We start from the raw sequence: 19714 nt of genomic DNA on the forward strand, positions 1-19714 counted from the left end.
TTCGAATAGCACAAAGAAATCTAAAAAGTACACACAGATGCGTTCCCGGTCTCAATGGGTTAAAGTCACACTATAAAGGTTTTTTTCTGTTTGGTGGCTTGAAAACACTGACTATGTGGTGACTGGTGGCCTGATCAAGTGCATTTGAATACAAATCCATTCCAGTCAGAAAACGGTTAACGAGCCGCACGAGTAGCAGTAGCATACTTTCGAGTTAATATTCTTTACCGCTACCGCTGGATTATGTTCGGAATATAAGGTCCTCAAGATGAAAATCAATGCTTAGGTGTGTTGCTGTCATAGCCTTCCATTAGCCAAACCACCTACACGCATTCTCTTCCACATTTGACGTGCCTTAATTGTGCGCGCATGCATAATTTCCTGTGCAAGCAATGCATCTGAATCTGACGGGAATGTAAGGGGCAGATTTGTGATTAGTGTTTAGAGACTAGTCACACAACACATTTATACGGAATGGATATTGCGGAAAGATATGCCAATGGACACTGCAAGTGTCAAAATTGACCAATTTGACATACTCAGGATTAAAATAATACTCCATAATGTTACTGTATGCACTAGGCCTGTCAAAAAAAATCGATTCATGAATAAATCGCGATTCTTAATACCACGATTTTAAAATCGTTTCAAAATATTCAAAAACGATTTTTTCTTTTTTTTTAATAAGGTAGTACCTTTTTCACTGGCACTTTGTCTGAAATCAATGTCAGAAAGACTGACTGACATGATCTGGCTGCATAGAAGTGTATGATTCAACTTTTCATGGTTTATAATGTTCAGAATTGTTTTAAAAAGTTCTAGTATAATTAAAGCAAAGTGATTTGGGGTAGAAAATCGCAATAAATCGCAGAATCAAATCGAATATCAATAAATCGCAGAATCGAATCGAATATCAATTAATCGCAGAATCGCAATTTTAATCGAATCGGCACCCTAGGAATCGATTTTGAATCGAATCGTGAGGTAAGTGAATCGTGACACCCCTAGTATGCACAATCCTGATTAGCAACTAGTGGGCTGCCTAACATAATCTAGTAACACTAAAAGCTTGTAGCTGAAGCGATAAGGCAAATCAGTGGAAGTTTAGAGTAAGCAATATAAACCCAGAGATCCTAATGAAGGAATGCTTAACAGCACCAGAGGCCAAAAACATGGTACTGGTATGAGGTACAAATGCTAGTGTTTGGTGTTTTAGTGTTTGGGGTGGGGGTCATTATGATAAATGCTTTTGTCAAAGAAGAACAGAGTCAGTGAACACTCCAGGGAGGCTAAAAAAAATGATTTCCCTCAACGAGTGGCCCTTCCACATCCCAGTAGGCCCCAATTAACAGACAACTAATTAACCACGCCGTGATTTTAATGAGCTGTAGAGATGAGATTCCACCCTCGTGCTATTTTAAGACGCCCTCTCTCCCTCCCTCGCTCTCACAGAGCCCTTTCGTTTTCTCTTTCTCTCCATTTGAACTGTGTTCACACAGGCTTTCTCTCTAAACATTCTCTTTCTGTCTGTGTTTTTTTTTTATTGTAACTACAACATTCTTTTCTTCCTCCTCTCGTGCCATCACGACCGCACACTGGGATAGAAAGTAACTAATTACAAGTACCCTTGTTATTGCAAATGAGTGCCTGTCATTTTTGGAGTACATTTTAAAGACATTATTAATTGATTAATTTAGAAAAGATACAAATATAGAGTAGCCTCGAATTGTTGTGTCACAATCAGGAGGATATCCAGTTGAAGTTTACTTTAAACCTCTTTTCCCTCATAAGTCAAACTATGAGAAATATTTCTTATAAAGAACTGATGGTCACCACTTTGAAGAGCATCACTGAACTGCAGTGGTATTGGTTGGTTGGACAAATTCTTATTGAAATGGTTATGTAACTAAGTAGCTATTACCCAGAGTAGTCTTCAAAAGAGCCACCTATTTGTCCTGAGTAATATTGAAGTAAAGTAAGAGTACTTCTACTTGAGTAAGAGTGCCGCGCTATGAGCTTGTAGATCTGCTATGTTTTGAAAAGTCGTGACAATTTGTGCAAATCTTTGAATATATATATATTTTTTAAAGCGATTTTTTCCCCGCTGAAATCTTTTTGCTTCTAGGGGGGTCCCTGGAACAAACAATTTAATATAGGGGTCCGCAGCCAAATACATATCATTTTGGGTGGTCGTTGACATGAAAAAGTTTGAGAACCACTGATATTAAAGCAACATTTTTAAGTGAACAAATGTTCACTTAAAAAATATATATATATATATCCAAAGTTTTGCACACATTTTCAAAAAATAGCAGATCGACAAGCTCAGAGCGCAGCACTCGGTGCCGCACTATGAGCTTGTATATCTGCTATTTTTGAATCGCCAAAGTAATCGTAAAATGACACACAGACGCGTTCCCGGTCTTAATGGGTTAAGTCAAGTAAGAGTGCTTCTACTGTATTCACTATTTGAAGGTATATTCACATTTTCTCTCTCTCCTTCCTTTCCTCTCTCTCTCCCTCTCTCATCCTTCCCTCTGTCATCCTTCTCCCTCCACTCACCCAGTTCGTCCATGGAGGTGGTGGGTGACGTCTCTCCGTTGCTGAAGGAGCAGTAAGGGAAGAATCCGCTGGCCGAGCCGTAGTCACACACCGGCTCCGGTTTGATGCCGTTGATGTCCAGACCGGACTGATCCGGAGAGGGCTGGATGTCCAGGTAGAACCCCCCGACACCTCCCCCTCCGCCGCTGGAGTCCGCCTGGGGCAAGACCACACAGTAAAACACCTGAGCGTTAGTTTGATTTTGAAACTCATTTTTTGTCTCAGGATTGTGATGTGTAGAATGGATGTCTCTATTGAGATCAATGTTCCTGGACGATCAGACCACTGCGGTCAGATTTATACTTGCTGAAAAATAGCAGATCTACAAGCTCACAATGTTCATGTGAGCTTGATGATCTGCTATTTTCGGTGCGTGATACGATACACGGCCAAGTGTAAATCAGGCACACCGCTGTCCTAACTGACAGACAGCAAGTCAGTTGATTGCAGGCTTCATGACACTGATGAAGTATTAGCTGAATATTAGTTTGCATTATGATTGCTGTCGGGCAGAAACCTCTTATCTCCATATTTACATGTTTTTTCCGTAATGCCCTGAAAATGTGGTTTCCGCTCGACAGCAACGATACAGTTGATATGATTTCAAGCATTGCTATAAAACACTAATATTACTCATATGCTCAGGTCACCACTAGACATGGCAGTCTTTTTGACATTAGAAAGGATTAAAAACAAGATGGGTTCTAAAAACAGCATGGTTTCCCTCTGGCTGTCTGACGCCATGTTGATGATATCAGTCTTGCCCAAATATGGAGGGACGGCAGCACAGTGGATCTGATTATGTGATATATATATATGCCTACTGCCACACGGCCTATTTGTAGTTAGACCCTCCAGAAAAACGTGGGCTAAAATCCTTGATTATGCAGGCTAAAATCCTAGATTTTGCGATGAAATATGCGTTTTTTTAATGTGATTTTATGCGGTGAAATTGCGCGAAGTTGCGAAATATGAAGAAAGTTGCGAAATATGCGATACGATTCGCATATTATCCGATGCTATGCGATGCACACATTAAATATTACCACCGCATAATTATGCGCCATTTTGCTGATTATGCGGTAAATCATGCAATCGCATAATCGCATTTTTCTGGAGGGTCTAGAAGTTGTGCACACTACAGTAGTGTTCACAACACTAGTAGTCTGATCGGTCCAGTGGTTTGCAAGATTAGCCACGGACAGGCAGACATACACAAAGACAGCCAGACCCTCTTCTAGACAGCCTCACGCCCTATAGGTGCCATGCTGTGCGCATAACAATGTCCAATACAATGGGTACTGGATCAGAAATATGCACACCAAATAGGTCCCATTAAAAGGATTTAATTTCATGCAGTGATGTTTCAAGTGACACAACTATGTAATTTTTTAGTTGCCACTGTCTTGGTAATGGCAACCCTGTTAAAGTGTATGTACTTTTTTTTAAATATTTGTTGTATTTCCAGCACCAGTTTGACTATGGATTCAATTTCAAACAGGCATGTTGGGCAGTAATAGGGTAATTTGCGAGTATTTGAAAATAGCAACAGTGTCAGTTTCATAAAATGTAATCAAGTCATCCAATGCAAACAGAGATAAAGCAGATTTAGCTAGTGTTTGGTTGCTCACAAACGATTCATCCAAATAGCTAGTTGTTTTTGGCCGAATGAAATTAAGCAATGTACTTTCTGAAAAAATCTGTTCACTTGTCAGTTGAGCTGCAAATTGTGACTGGGCTGAAAAGGTGGTGGTTCTTCTTTCCTCATTGGACTTAAATACTATCAGCCAATGTCGATGTGTGACAATGTATCTCTGCGGAGTAAATGAAACGAGTCAGTGAACGAAAGGCCTGTGATTCCATTCACTGTTTCACTGAACGATTCCAGGCGGTCTCTCACTCAGTGACTGCGTATCCATGTGAATGTTTCATTCAGTGAACGAAATGTGATCACAGAGGTTTGGTCTGTCACTCTGCGTGTGATCCCAGAGGGATTACATTGTCACAGCAGCAACACAGTACAAAACAACAAAACACATCACATCACACGTAGCGTATAGAAACAAGTGACAATAACAAAATATGACTGAGTGATATACTATGGCAAAAAAAGAAAGGAATGAGTCGCAGAACTAAATACATATAAATGTCAAGTAAATTATGAATAGCATTAATATATCGGAATAGCATCAAAAAATATGAATGACACAACTAGGACAGCCAGAATGAGGGTGCAATTTGTGGAAAAAGTACAGAGGGGTATTTTTCTTTAGTATATTTTATTCAAACAGCATGAACATGAACATTGTTGAAATACAAGAAACCTCACATCCTACACTACATGTGCAGGGGTTCTACAAATACACTAGTAATAAAAAAACTGCTGAATGAATGAAGTGCTGTCGTTCATCAATCGATTTTACAAAATAAACATGTTAATGAAATACGAGCACATAACAATTTGCGTTGGCTCTATGCGGTCTGCGAGTGCCATGAATTTAGGAGGACCAGCAAATAACCATAACTTCTGGCTGTGGCGCCCCATTGCAAAATGCCTTAACCCTTTAAGACCGGGAAAGCATAATTTGTGTCATTTTAAGATTTCTTTGGCTATTCAAAAATAGCAGATATACAAGCTCACAGCGCGACCTCACAACGCGTTACGCAGCGACGACTTGTGAGCTTATTCGAAAATGTTTGAGTGTAATGACATGCCTAAAATAGGAATACCAACAATCTTACGAATTGAATTGGAAAATTATATACAGTATATAATAGTTTTTATGATTTTCTGTTTCCCCCCTCTCCTTTCCAATTGGCTTCCCTTGCACGACCCTGGCGGCCGCGGCCACTGGTGTAGAGTTTATATCCAGCTGCTGTATCAAATAGATTTCAAGTTGTAAAGTGTTCCGTCAGTGAACAGCCTCTCTCAATTTACCATAGACGAACGAGTTGAACTGAACATTCTCATCTTTTTAGTGATCTAATTCTAAGGATTCTGTACAATGTGAAGAGCGACAATGCCCTCACTACTTGAAGCTAGTTACACGATAGTGTTGATTTTGACAGCACATTTTTATTCAGTTTTAGTCATAGTCTTTTGAATCAAATTCCACTTATTCGTCATATTTTAGTAATCTGAAATGTTTCACTGTTAGTCTAGGTTTAGTCGACTAAATATCATAAAATTATAGTCTAAATTAACTAAATCAACTGTAGATTTAGTCGTAAAATGTATTTTGGCGGTCCCTTGATCGCGTCGCAATGGCTGATTTTACATTTGGTTGCATGCTGAAAATAGCAGATCTACAAGCTCACAACACGTCGCTCTGCGTTGTTTCAGAGCGCAACACCCGAGCGCAACCAAGCATAAAATGACTTGTCTTTTAGTTCTATTGGATCTCTTCTGCACTCGTCCCTCACTAACATTTTAGTTTAGTTTTTATTTGTTGACAAAATTGTCAATAATATTTAGTCTTAGTTTTAGTCATCGTAGCTTAATTTTTATTTAGTTTAGTTAGTTCTTTATTACGATATATACAGCAGTGGGGTGTGCCTGCGTGAGGGAAGTTAAGTCCTGTCTGGGAAGTGCAAAGTATCAATAACGTTAAAAAATATTTTATTAAAGACTCAATGGCGTTTCTAAAGAATGAAAAGGGACGTGAGGCATATTGATTGTATTTCAAAGGACAGATTTGTTCAAATGTTTGACTGTTCAGATAGTATAATGGGATGAGCAAGTACAACATGGTTCTTCCGGACGTAGTATTATCCCTCAAGTTGACAATTACAGCATGTCTGGATGAAGAAAACAGACAAATAACATTGACATTAACTGCATGGAATCAACACTAAAGATGATTTTTGTAAGGAAATGTCAGGCCTGTGAACGAGACTATAAGTGAACCAGGACCTACAGTCTATAACACTTATTTGTTAGACTAATACTGTTCATTAATTTAGTGCCAAAGCCTACATTCTATGAACGCAATTAAGACTCAAGACACATGGAATAGTGTCTAAAAAATTGAATTTATTTCAGTGGGAGGTGTCTGGCCTGTCACATCAACATTGTGGCTCCCTCAAGACCCCTGCATGTTTTTGTTTTTTTTGTCTTTCTTTCCTTTTTTAATCGCCAGATAATAGATGCTGTGCGTGAGTACAATCCTGGGGTTCCTGAAGGTGACCATGCCCATTTCCGGGTTAAGTTTCACTTGATTGGTGCCGCAGCAGATGTGCTTCTAGTTTAAATCTGCTGTTGCGCCAATCAAGTAAAGCTAAGGGAAACTGTAACCGGAAAACTCGGGACTATTATGCACAGAGCCGATACCAAATACCTCGATCATTTGGGGGAATTTTGGGGGGAAAGTGAACACAGCCCAACCTCAAACATATTGTGAAACTTGAATAGTTAATAAAATGCCGTTGGACTGAAAACTGGTGAATGGTGCATGATTTCACACTGCCGGCCATAGTTTTGAAATAAAAAAAACATTCCAAACAACCATTAACCCTTTAAGACCGGGAAGGCGTCTGTGTGTCATTTTAAGAGTTATTTGGCTATCCAAAAATAGCAGATATACACAGAGTGCCGCGCTATGAGCTTGTAGATCTGCTATTTTAGAACAATCGTGAAAATGTGTGCAAATCTTTGAATATACATTTTTTAAAGCGAACATTTTTAACTCTGTTACAACTTCTGGGGGTCCCTGGAACAAACTATTTTGAGATGGGGGTCTACGGCCAAATACATATAATTTTTGAGAACCACTGATATTATAGCAACATTAGTTAGGATTTAGAATACATTTGTAGAATCCCCCAGAAGCAAAGATTTGAGTTACAAATGTTCGCTTTAAAAAATATATACAGTACATTCAAAGACCCACAATTTTCCCCAAAAAATAGCAGATATACAAGCTCATAGCGCGGCACTCGGTGCTGCGCTATGAGCTTGTAGACCTGCTATTTTTTAATAGCCTAAAGAAATCTTAAAATGACACAAATGCGTATCGGGTTTGTCTGGGTTAAAGGGATCCACATGACAAATGACAGACCTTGGAGGACGCTGAACCTTCCCCGGGGGAGCGCTGGTCCAGATATCCTCCCAGCTCGTCGTGGAGTTCCGTGAGGCCCGTGGCGTTGAGGCCGTATTGGGCGGAGAGAGGCTCGGCCTCCCCGGGCGTCCCGCCGGCCAGGCTGGGGTGGGAGTGGAGGAGGTGGGCCTGGGCCGCCTGACCTTGTTGTTGTGCTTGCTGTGCTTGCTGAAGCCTGTGTTTCTGGACCTCAGCGTAGAGGCTGTCTCGCTGCTTCTTGGACATTCGACCAAACTTCACCGCTGTGTTCCAAGAGAGGAGGAAGGGAGCCAGAGGAGACCAGAGAAGCAATGTTACAAGAGTACTTACTGTATGAACCAACGATACAAATATTGTACTTTTACTCCACTACAATTATTTGAAAACTTAAGTTGCTAGTTACTTTGCAGATATACATTATTATTATTATTATAAAATATACATTAATATACCGATCTACAAGCTCACAACGTGACGCGTTTTCAAACATTTTAGCACTTTTACTTTTTGTACTTTAAGTACATTTTGATACCAATACTTTTGTACTTTTACTCGAGTACATTTTGAATTCCGGACTTTGTATCGGACGTGTATCGGAGGGGACACAAGCTCACGACACCCTACCTAACAAACCAACCAGTAGGGTTCAGCGACAAGGGACTGTAGTGCAAGGGACTGTAGTACAAGGGACTGTAGTACAAGGGGAATGGGTAAAATGGCATAATGACTACTGTACATTGGGGGTAAAAAGGGAGTGGGGGTGATAAAATAAAGTACCATGAATACTAGAGAACAAAGTGACTTTAACATTGAAAACAAGAGGACATTTTGGCCTAAGGCTGGCACAAGAGATGAGGCAAACGGGCCACCAAAATCAGTATAGGGTTAATTAACCCTGCCATCTGATAGACCTGCCACATAGATAATGAGATATGTGGAAAGTTGTCATTTTGGCCTGAGGGTGGTGCTAGAGAGGAGAGGTCACGGGGGTCACTCAAATAGCAATGCATGTGCTCAGCGGGATTCATGGCAATCCAGCCGGTAGTTTTGGAGATAGAGGACGACCAAAGTGGTCGACACTGTCCTTCCACTGCTCTTGTGTGTGGTGTTAAATAATTAATTCTCTCTAGACCTACCTAGTGCCTACTGTAGACACATTAGATAAATATATATATTATAGTGTGTGCAGGGGCGTCACGGCCATTCACTGTGCGTACGACGCGACACCCTCACTCTCACAGATCCGTGATTTCATACCCCCCACTTTTTGAAAAAAAGAAAATATATATATATTTGTTTGATAATAAATCGGTAAAATCAAGCAAAAATAAGAATTAAATAACCTAACCCTAAAACTGAAATAAAGTAACCAAAACACGAAAAAAAAACTAACAAAATTCGCCCAAAAAACGTGAAATTTTGAAAATACAGAATTTGTTTACATTTGACAGTTACAAATGTTTTTCACGCTTTTTCAAAAATAGCAGATATACAAGCTCATAGCGCGGCACTCGGTGCCGCGCTATGAGCTTGTATAGCTGCTATTTTTGAATAGCCAAAGTGTAAAATAAGGGGTATAGTCCACCGAAAGTCCATCCCCCCCACTTTCTGAGAGCCTGTGACGTCCCTGAGTGTGTGTGTGTGTGTGTGTGTGTGTGTGTGTGTGTGTGTGTGTGTGTGTGTGCGTGCGTGCGTGCGTGCGTGCGTGCGTGCGTGCGTGCGTGCGTGCGTGCGTGCGTGTGCATGTGCATGTGCACGTGCGTGCGTGCGTGTGTGCGTGTTAACCTACCATCTCTAGACATGCCCACGGTTAGACATTTCTGCAGTCTACAATGCTGACAGCGGTTGCGGCTGGTCCGGTCGATGACACAGTTCTTCTGGCGAGGGCAGGAGTAAGCTGCATTACTCTGCTGACTCCTTCTGAAGAAACCCTGCACACGCACACGCACGCACACACACACACACACACACACACACACACACACACACACACACACACACACACACACACACACACACACACACACACACACACACACACACACACACACACACACACACACACACACACACACACACATATTGACAGATAACATTAACCTTTCTGTCCGTCTCTGCCTTTGTTGTTCCCTCCATGTCCCATGATGCATATAGCCTACATATCACTGTTAACCCTACATCCTGGTGTCTTGTTTGTCTCATTGCAGTGGTGTTATAACATGTCTTAAGCAAAAAATCTATCAATAACAACACATTGTACAGTTGAAACACTGCTGCTGAAAACAAAAACTTAACTTCCCAACACAGGTTGTCTATCTGCTTTATGATTCTAACACATTAAGTCCTGAGGCCGATTCTACATGTCTCCTAAATCTCAACAGTATTCTGAAAAAAAAATTATGTTTCTATATCAGTGGTGCTCAAACCTTTTCATGTCAAGGACCCCCAGAATGATATGTATTTGCCTGTGGACACCCATCTCAAAATATTTTGTTCCAGGGGGTCCCAGAACCAAAGATGTGTTAAGTTAAACATGTTCCAGGCATGCAAACAGCCCCGAGGTGAAAAAGGTGACAACATGTTGTTTTCTTTCGGGTCAGGTGTCACACAATTGCCCTATTTGGGTTCAAAAAGGTGACTGTAGCTGAAAAGTGACACTTTTGCATGTCTGATTGTTCGCTTTAAAAATATATATATTCAAAGATTTGCACACATTTTCAGATTTTTCTAAAATAGCAGATCTACAAGTTCATAGCGCGGCACTCGGTGCCGCGCTATGAGCTTGTATATCTGCTATTTTTGAATAGCCCAAAGTGTAAAATAATGCTTTTTAGCTCAAATCTTAAAAATGACACAAATGTGTTCCAGATGAGATATTATTGATTACTTTTAAAGCACCTCATTACCTGGCTCCTAATTACATTTTTTGAGTTATTAAACCGGTGTGAGCCTGTACGCAGCCTGAGGTCCTCACTGGCAGAAACCTGTTGGTTGTTCATGCGTCTGAATAACAAGGGTGACTGTGACTTTGCTGTCAGGGCTCCTCAGCTCTGGAAGAGCTGCCTCTAGAATGTCAGGCTTGATAAATCAATGCCTTCTTAAAGCTACAATCCTTAAGTTTTACATCCACTGAGTCTGCCAACAGAGAAATGACTGCAGCTGTGACACCCCGGGATTCGAACCCTAGGTCCCCTGCATGGGAAAACCAAATATCTACCGCTCAGACATGAAGGGATTGCGCCACTTGGCCTGGGGATATATTGTGCGTATGAGCTTCAGGCAGGGCTACTTGTCAACCAGAGTGGCTATCCTACCTGACAACAAGATCTACATTTCTCAATGGAAATAGGGAGACAACCTCCGACCACTGCACATGTGCTGGTTCTATTGTATTACTCTCCCATACACATTGGTGTGTGTGTTTGTGTGTGCGTGTACGTGTGTGTGTGTGTGTGTGTGCGTGTGTGTGAGCGTGTGAATGTATGTGTGTGTTAATGTGCTTGCAACAACTCCAATAGCCCATGTGGACCAATCGGTTTACTTGAGTGTAGTCCTCATGATCAATGACATTGTCTTATTAGTACTCCCCACTGGCCCTTAACTAGTTAGCTGTGAAATGAGCCAACAGCAGTCCAACAGCTGTCACAGCAGCCAACAGACATCGCCAGACAAGTATAATCCCTAGTGATTTATGATCCATGTATGTTGTTGTTGCTCTTTCTCTCTCTCTCTCTCTCTCTCTCTCTCTCTCTCTCTCTCTCTCTCTCTCTCTCTCTCTCTCTCTCTCTCTCTCTCTCTCTCTCTCTCTCTCTCTCTCTCTCTCTCTCTCTCTCTCTCTCTGTGAGAAGGAAGATGCTATCTTCTCACAGACACTTGGTAATACAGATGCTTGTTGGTAATGTGCTTGTTCTGGTTGATGTTTAGTATAGCGTTCAGCATTGTAGCGTCCTTCCCGGTACAGTTTTCATATCCATATACACGAATCCACGGAGCGCCGCCCTGTAGGTGGCGCCGTCATTGCTGCGGTGTCAAACTCAGTCAGCTGCTGCTGCGGTTCTGTCCGTCTGTTCACGTTACTCTTTACCTGCTTGGCTGTTCATCCCGATTTTCTGTACATCTTTGTAAAGTTAGTGTTAGTAAAAAGCAGGTAAAAGAGTAACGTGAGCAGTCAGTGACTGCAGCTGACTGACACCGCGCAGCAGCAGCTGATCGAGTCTGACGACGCAGCAATGGCGGCGCCACCTACAGGGCAGCGCTCCGTGGATTCGTGTAAAGGAGAACGCACAGAAGAAGCTGTACAGCATGTTGAGAGAGGTTGGAATTCTACACAACGGCCACGCCGTTCAGAGCCCTCCATGCGAGCTGTTTGATTGATTGAAAGAAGTCATTGACTTCCTCCATGTTGTCATTAGAGGTGGATGGTCCGGGAGGACGTTGTAGGTAATAACCACAGATTTATTGGCATTTAGCCCAAGACCAACATCAGCACACTCTGTCTCCACTCTGGTCAAGAGCTTTTGTGCCTGTTCCACACGGTCATTCTAGGACCGTTAGGACAAAAGCAGGTAGTCGTCTAGACCAGTGGTTTTCAACCTCTTTCATGCCAAGGACCCCCATTTGAAAATATTTTGTGCCAGGGACCCCCAGAAACAAGATATCAGTTAATTCTCGCTTTAAAAAATATTAATATTCAAAGATATGCACACTTTTTCAAGGTTTTTTGAAGCTAAGTGGTTAAAATGATTGTGACGCTATGTTAACTAATTTCGCTGGGGACCCCCTGGTACCCCCCGAAGGACCACTGGTGGTCCCCGGACCACTGGCTGAGAACCACTGGTCTAGACCTCCTAGGTATAATAGTTCAGCCAGGTTCCTGCTCTGTTAAAGCTGCAATCCATGTCTTTTTTTGGGTGAATAAAACACTATTTTGACCATGGTATAGTTTGTTACTACAATGTTTTTTTGTATTTTTTTAAGTATGCAACTTTGTTTTTTTAATGGAAGTCAAAGGATTTTGGATCTGGCTGAAAACTTGCCCGTGTTACATCTTATAGATACGTCATATGTTGACTGATTTCAAATGAGTTGTACTTGAATACAAGGAATGACAAGTTATACTGATACTTGCCTATTTTTTTCTGCTCTGAAAAGCATTTTTCGTTTTGCCTAAAGGAAGTATAAGGCTGCCAGGGGCGGTTCTTACCTTGCAGCCCTCGCAGGTGATGACTCCATAGTGGATCCCTGATGACTTGTCTCCACAAATCTTGCAAGGTATGATTTCAATTTGAGCTGCAGAGAGGAAGAGAGAGCAAGAGAGAGAGATGTTCCTTAAAGCTCCGGACACATTTAAAAACACATTTAAAGACTAGGGTTCTAGCGATAAGCCCCCCCCCCCCCCCCCCACACACACACACACACACTCAAATAATTTAACAACTTGCCGTTTTCATTCGTGCTTTGATTCGCACAAAAAAAAGCTAAGAAACTGAGAGCAAAACGCAAAATTTGGGTCAAGCCGTGGATGGAGACACTGCATCATACTCAGGGCTAACATCAGCTGAGCTGTGATAACACACAGCCAATCACTTATATATTATCCATAGTAAAAACAACACAGCATCAACGGTAGATTACAACATGGGTTCCCAAACTTTTCAGCCCGCGACCCCAAAATAACGCGGCCATTGACTCGCGACCCCACCTAAACCTGGAGGTAATTTATGCACGTAAACTTGCACTTTTGGTGCGCATTTGTCATGTATTAAAATGGTAAAATGTACTATTTGTAATCATTTTGAGATTGGTCTACACCTCACCATCCATTTTGGGATTAAGGCAAATTAAATGTGTGATTGTGGCAAGCCATATGGCCAAACGTGAATTAAACCTTACCTTGTGCAATCCTAATTTAGACTAAATTCCCCACCCTGAACATAACAGTAATTATAAGGGTATGTAATAAATCTTGTCGGGCTGCATTCAAACAAGGTAAACACAGTGTGTGAAAGGGAACAGCCTTGGTTCTCTCTCTCATACAGCAATAGTACGTAGTTCATGAAGGTAATGAGGAGATAAAGGATGTCTGGAACATTAATCACCAGAAGCAAACCTGCCCTCCCGGCATGTGGCCTTACATGACTTGTGATATTTAAGTTCCAACTACAAATACCACTGTGTTAAGGCGGGGCTGCACTTTGCAGAGAGATTAGGTTAAAAATGTCAAACCTGGAACCGCTAATTTAACTCTGAAAGTGTAAAAAAAAAGGGTAGGATTTGACTGTGCAACGTGAAATACCATGGATGTGTATGTGGAACAAGCAAACGCAATGGAATGCGAGAGGGAAGTGTGTGTGCAACAAACTTTCCCCCGGACGAACGAACGAAGGGTTAATGTGTTATGCTATACAGGATGTCTATAAGGTTGTGTCCTCATGAGTGAGGACACAGACTGTATTGTGTTTCTTTTCCCCCGCCGTCTAAAGCCCCGATGCTTATGCAATTTGTCCTGAAACGCTCCCGCAACCACAGAGGGTTCAAAGCGGGTCAGACCGCCTGTCAGACAGAGGCCCAGGCTGACCTGCATGCATGGGCGGGAGGAAGGGGCACAAAGTGGCCAGTAGGTGGCAGTGCGAGTTCAGCAGTGTTGGTACACAAAGACGAGATAATGAACCAGCACTGTAATCCATTGGTTCTCAAAGTGGCGTACGGGGACCCCCGGGGGTACTTGAGGCGGTTCCAGGGGGTCCCCAGCTAAATGATGGATAGGAACCAAATGGACCCTTATGGTTCTGTAACTCTGAGAGTGTACAAATGGAACCAAATGGACCCGTTAGGGTCCATTTGGTTCCATTTGTACACTCTCAGAGTTAAATTAACATTGATTTTATAATATAAATTCGGGTCCCAGAGGTATAAATGCCATTAAATGGGGCTCCGTAGCCCTAATGCATGTCAAACTGGGGGTCCTTGACATTAAAATGGTTGAGAATCACTGCTAGAAAGCCGTATAAACCTTCTCTTATTGGGGTCCCTGGCTTATCTTTTCAAATGGGGGTCCGCGGGCAAATAAGTGTCAATTTGGGGGTCCTTGACATGAAAAAGTTTGAGAACCACTGCATCAATCCTGCGCTCAATAATTCAAATATGATAAGTAGGAACTTCTATGGCTACTGGTGCTAGTACAACCACAGTACAACACTATTACTACCACTGAAAATGTCACTGCTCTGAAATTCTCAAACAGTGCTTACGAAGCCACATGAGTTCTATATGCAAACCTCCCTCCCCTTCAGTGGTGTAAAGTAACTACAGTAAGTAGTACATTTACTCAAGTACTGTACTTAGTACAATTTTGAGGTACTTTAATTTACTGGAGTATTTCCAATTATCTATACTTTTACTTCTACTCCACTACACCTCAGGGGCAAATATTGCACTTTTACTCCATTACAATTATTTGAAAACTTTAGTTATAATAATACTTTAGTTTGTATAATTATTACATTATAAAACATACACTAACCACTTTAACCCTATTTTATACTTAGGCTATTTGAAAATCTACAAGCAGATCTACAAGCTCACAACGCGTCACATCACGACGCGTTGTGAGCTTGTAGATCTGCTATTTTCAAACATTTTAGTATTTCTACTTTTGGTACTTTAAGTACATTTTGATACCAATACTTTTGTAATTTTACTCAAGTCAATTTTGAATTCCGGACTTTAACTTGTAACAGAGTACTTCTACATTGCAGTATTGATACTTTTACTTAAATGGATATATCACTTTCAAGCAATCTTTGGGTCATTTTATCATCTACTCAGGCTTTTGAGAGCCCCCAGACCGTTTTTAAGTTGCTTGATTCAGTATTTAGATAATTTTGATAGATTAATTTTGATATTAATTTTATCAGACACGCCCTCTTCCCATACAAACCCATTATAACTTCAAACTCCATTTTTAACATGTTAGATTCATCAAAAACACCCGTCCTTGGTTCTGGTGACTCACCCTGCCCTCCTAATACGCGAGGGGGCCGTGTTTTTTCAATTACTTTTTTCATTTATTTTATATATTTTTTTAATGTATTTAATTTTTTTAATTTTCAAAAAAATATATAAAAATAACTGAAAAAAGTAATCGAAAAAACACGGCCCCCTCGCATATCAAGAGGGTAGGGTGAGTCACCAGAACCAAGGATTGGTGTTTTTGATTAATCTAACATGCTAAAAATTGAGTTTTAAGTTATAATGGGTTTGTATGGGAAGGGGGCGTGTCTGATAAAATGAATATCAAATATCTAAATAATGAATCAAGCAACTTAAAAACGGTCTGGGGGCTCACAAAAATATGAGTATACGATAAAATTACCCAAAGTTTTTTTGAAAGTGAAATATCCCTTTAAGTAAAACATGAGTACTTTTCCCACCACTGCTCCCCTTAATAGGCCCTTTTCCCCTCAAAGACATTGGGTCATCATGCTATAGCTTTGGTTCTGAGTTAAGGGCCGTTCACACTGAGCACTATAACTAAAACTATAACTACATCGTTCACCATTGTATTTGTTACAGTTGTGGTTTGGACTCTGCCATGCACTTGACTTAGAACAGAGGTCTTCAACAGGGGGTCCGGGACCCCTAGGAGGTCCTCAGAGTTACTACAGGGGCCTCGCAAGGGCAGGGGCCTCACAACGCCTCGCGCTGCGAGGCGTTGAAATCTATGAAAAAAAATAATATTTTACACAATATATAATGGGGGTCCCTGCTTTATCTCGCTCTCAGCTAAGGGGTCCTTGGCCTGAAAACGTTGAAGACCCCTGACTTAGAACACATTTTTTAAACTTTATTTTGTATAGTTATAGTGCTGAGTGTGAACAGCCCTTAATTAGTCTGCCCTGAAAGACTGTATGTAGCCTGAGTGCATAGTGGTCATTCCATTAGACCTGATGAATTTCATGTTGAGGATCAAAAGGCCATCGGTTCGAGGGCAGCTGCCACAACGGAATCCCATTTCCTTAAGTACAACAGAGCTCTGGAGAGTCCATGGGTGTTGATGGAGGCACTGACTATAGGAACACAGCGAAAAAAATGTCCCTAGTGGGCTTTACACAGCAGAGTATTATTCAGTGTTAATTTGACTCTCAATGTGTTCAACTGGGTCCTACTAAGGGGTCCACTGACCACATGAACCCCGGCATCCCTATTCTGGGCAGGTCATAATGTGCAAACACAGTGAAAATATGGCAAACATTCAGCAAATACAGGTGAACATTTGGTGAAAATAGCAGATCTACAAGGAGGCAGGCTCTATGGGCCACATGGCTCAGCAAGGCTTCTGACTTTATTTTGACCCATGTGCTGCACCCAATGAAAAGTGTTAACAAGATCTTGTGACTAAATAACAACTACATTGGATCCATTTTGGACATACAAGGTATTTCCACCTGACAGCGACGGTATCTTTTCATCTATCGCTCTCCTCCTGTACTGTACTGTCAAGACGATCATATACAGTGCTTTGAATGGGTCATATGATGTAGTTCATGTCAGTTCAGTTTGTTGTTGAGAGAGCGTACTGTATATGAGCCAACACACAACCTCAACACACACACACACACACACACACACACACACACACACACACACACACACACACACACACACACACACACACACACACACACACACACACACACACACACACCTGTACAGATGAAAGAGCTGCATGCTCTGAATGCTACTGAAGACGTGCAGGCAGCCCGCCAGCAAACTGCCACAAGCTAACCACACACGTGCACACACGCACGCTCGTGCAAACACACACACACACACACACACACACACACACACACACACACACACACACACACACACGCTATTTTCCTGTGCTGATATCAGCAGTGCAGGATGTGTACAGGAACAGATTTTGTCACCGTTTTAAAAGTGCAACCGTCTCATTTGTTGCTGGAGAACATCTGCATGCCTCCTCCTTCAAAGTGTGTGTGTGTGTGTGTGTGTGTGTGTGTGTGTGTGTGTGTGTGTGTGTGTGTGTGTGTGTGTGTGTGTGTGTGTGTGTGTGTGTGTGTGTGTGTGTGTGTGTGTGTGTGTGTGTGCCTGTGGGTCCATGGCACGAGACTCAAAGTGCTAGCTTGACACAACCTAGAAATGCCCCAACAGTCTTCCTGTGCCATGCACAGCTGTTTGCTCTTTGTGCCTACTGTATAAGTCTGTACTTTTCTGTTTGCCTGAGTGTGTGTGTGTGTGTGTGTGTGCGCACGCACGCACGCGTGCTGCTGTTGTTTGCTGTGTGTGTGTGTGTGTGTGTGTGTGTGTGTGTGTGTGTGTGTGTGTGTGTGTGTGTGTGTGTGTGTGTGTGTGCGCACGCGCGTGCTGCTGCTGTTTGCAGTGTGTGTGTGTGTGTGTGTGTGTGTGTGCACGCGCGCGCTGCTGTTGTTTGCTGTGTGTGTGTGCATGCACGCGCTGCTGCTGTTTGCTGTGTTTGTGTGTGTGTGTGTGTGTGTGTGTGTGTGTGTGTGTGTGTGAGACCTATGCTGTCAGAGCCATAGATTAATAACATAGCGGAGGAGCTCAGTGTTGTCCCTATAGGGCTGTGAGAGGAGCCACAGCTATAGCTTACGCTCCATGCGTTTAAAATAAGACATGTCATCCCTGTCTGTGGTATGGCAAAACAAAAGATTTGTGTAACTTTTGGAGACAGTGTTTATTAATAATAGCACACACGCAATAGCTACATACAGATCTGGCCTGCTCTGCGCTGGCCCCAGATAAATGATTAATTATTAATTTAATTTCTGCAACATTTACACAGTTGTGGTGAACGTATTTGTATACATTTTTTCACAGCAGCCATTTTTACAGTTAATAAACGCAGCTGAACGTAACAACGTTAATCGTGGGTGTGTTTAGGCGTTACTGTGTGCCATCAAGTTAAAGGAGAGATCCGGATAATCCCAGTTCGGCTATTTTCGCCACTCCAAACTTTATTTTTTTTTCACAAATCCTCTCTATGTAGTGTCCTGGCACTCACACATGCACTGTTTGTTTGGCGTCCCGCGAGATTTCGCGTGTAGCGCTCCCCCTCCCCTCATGAGTGACAAACAATGCATGTGTGAGTGCCAGGACACCACATAGAGAGGATTCGTATAAAAAAAAAAGAACGTTTGGAGCAACGAAAATAGCCGAATTAGGATTATGCTCTAGGCTCCATTCTAGCTGTGGGAGGGGTCTGCAGAATCATGGAGCACAGGGGCTTCTATGAAAAAAGTCAACTGCATCACGTATGTTGGTGAATGATTATAGGCAGACACAATATATTTTGGTCCGGATCTCTCCTTTAACTGTACAGGAGCTGTTCTGGCACATTATGGCTTAAATTAAACTCCTTTAAGCCTGATTTATAATTTGTTGCATGCCCGTGTCGCGGACTGAAAATAGCCTCTGCCAAGCTCACAAGTTGTCGCACGTCCCGACGTGTTGTGAGCTTGTAGATCTGCTATTTTCGGGGTGTGACGCCGTATGGCGGCGCATGAATTAAGTAAATAACAGGATACTATGAGGAGTCGCTGCCACATGTCTGTGGTAATATATGCTCATCTGCCGGCATGCTCTCTAAAAACCCCTACAGCTGATCCAGAATGCCACGGCATGCCTGGTCTTCAACCTTGCTATATCTTCAAGACTCTCCACTTCTGTGCTACCCTTCATTGGCTTCTGCATCCAATAGTGAATGAAGGCTCTGTTCCATTTAGTGTAGCACAGTGGTTCTCAAACCTTTTAATTTCAAGGACACCCCATAACTCTGAGAGTGTACAAATGGAACCAAATGGACCCTTACGGGTCCATTTGGTTCCATTTGTACACTCTCAGAGTTACACACCCATAAGGGGCCATTTGGAACCCCCTCAAGGAACCATGAGGGTCCCTGGACCACACTTTGAGACCCACTCACTGGTGTTTCCAGTGAGCCAACATGCATAATATCAGCACCCTGACTCTGTTTGACCAGAATGGAACAG

The 19714-nt window shown here is 42.1% G+C and overlaps 1 protein-coding gene across 1 annotated transcript in view; it reads right to left on the reverse strand.

Moving 5' to 3' along the window:
- LOC311050034 (nuclear receptor ROR-alpha A-like) overlaps positions 1-19714 on the reverse strand; it is a 58695-nt gene that overhangs the window by 7427 nt on the left and 31554 nt on the right. The window contains exons 2-5 of the mRNA XM_084064001.1: positions 12880-12965; positions 9466-9607; positions 7659-7939; positions 2563-2758 (exon numbers count right to left, since the gene is read on the reverse strand). Of these exons, the coding sequence (XP_083920127.1) occupies positions 2563-2758; positions 7659-7939; positions 9466-9607; positions 12880-12965 (705 nt within the window). The remainder of the gene's footprint in view (positions 1-2562; positions 2759-7658; positions 7940-9465; positions 9608-12879; positions 12966-19714) is intronic.

This window comes from Gymnoscopelus microlampas, assembly GCF_963454915.1.
Source record: "Gymnoscopelus microlampas genome assembly, chromosome: 1".
Taxonomy (NCBI): domain Eukaryota; kingdom Metazoa; phylum Chordata; class Actinopteri; order Myctophiformes; family Myctophidae; genus Gymnoscopelus; species Gymnoscopelus microlampas.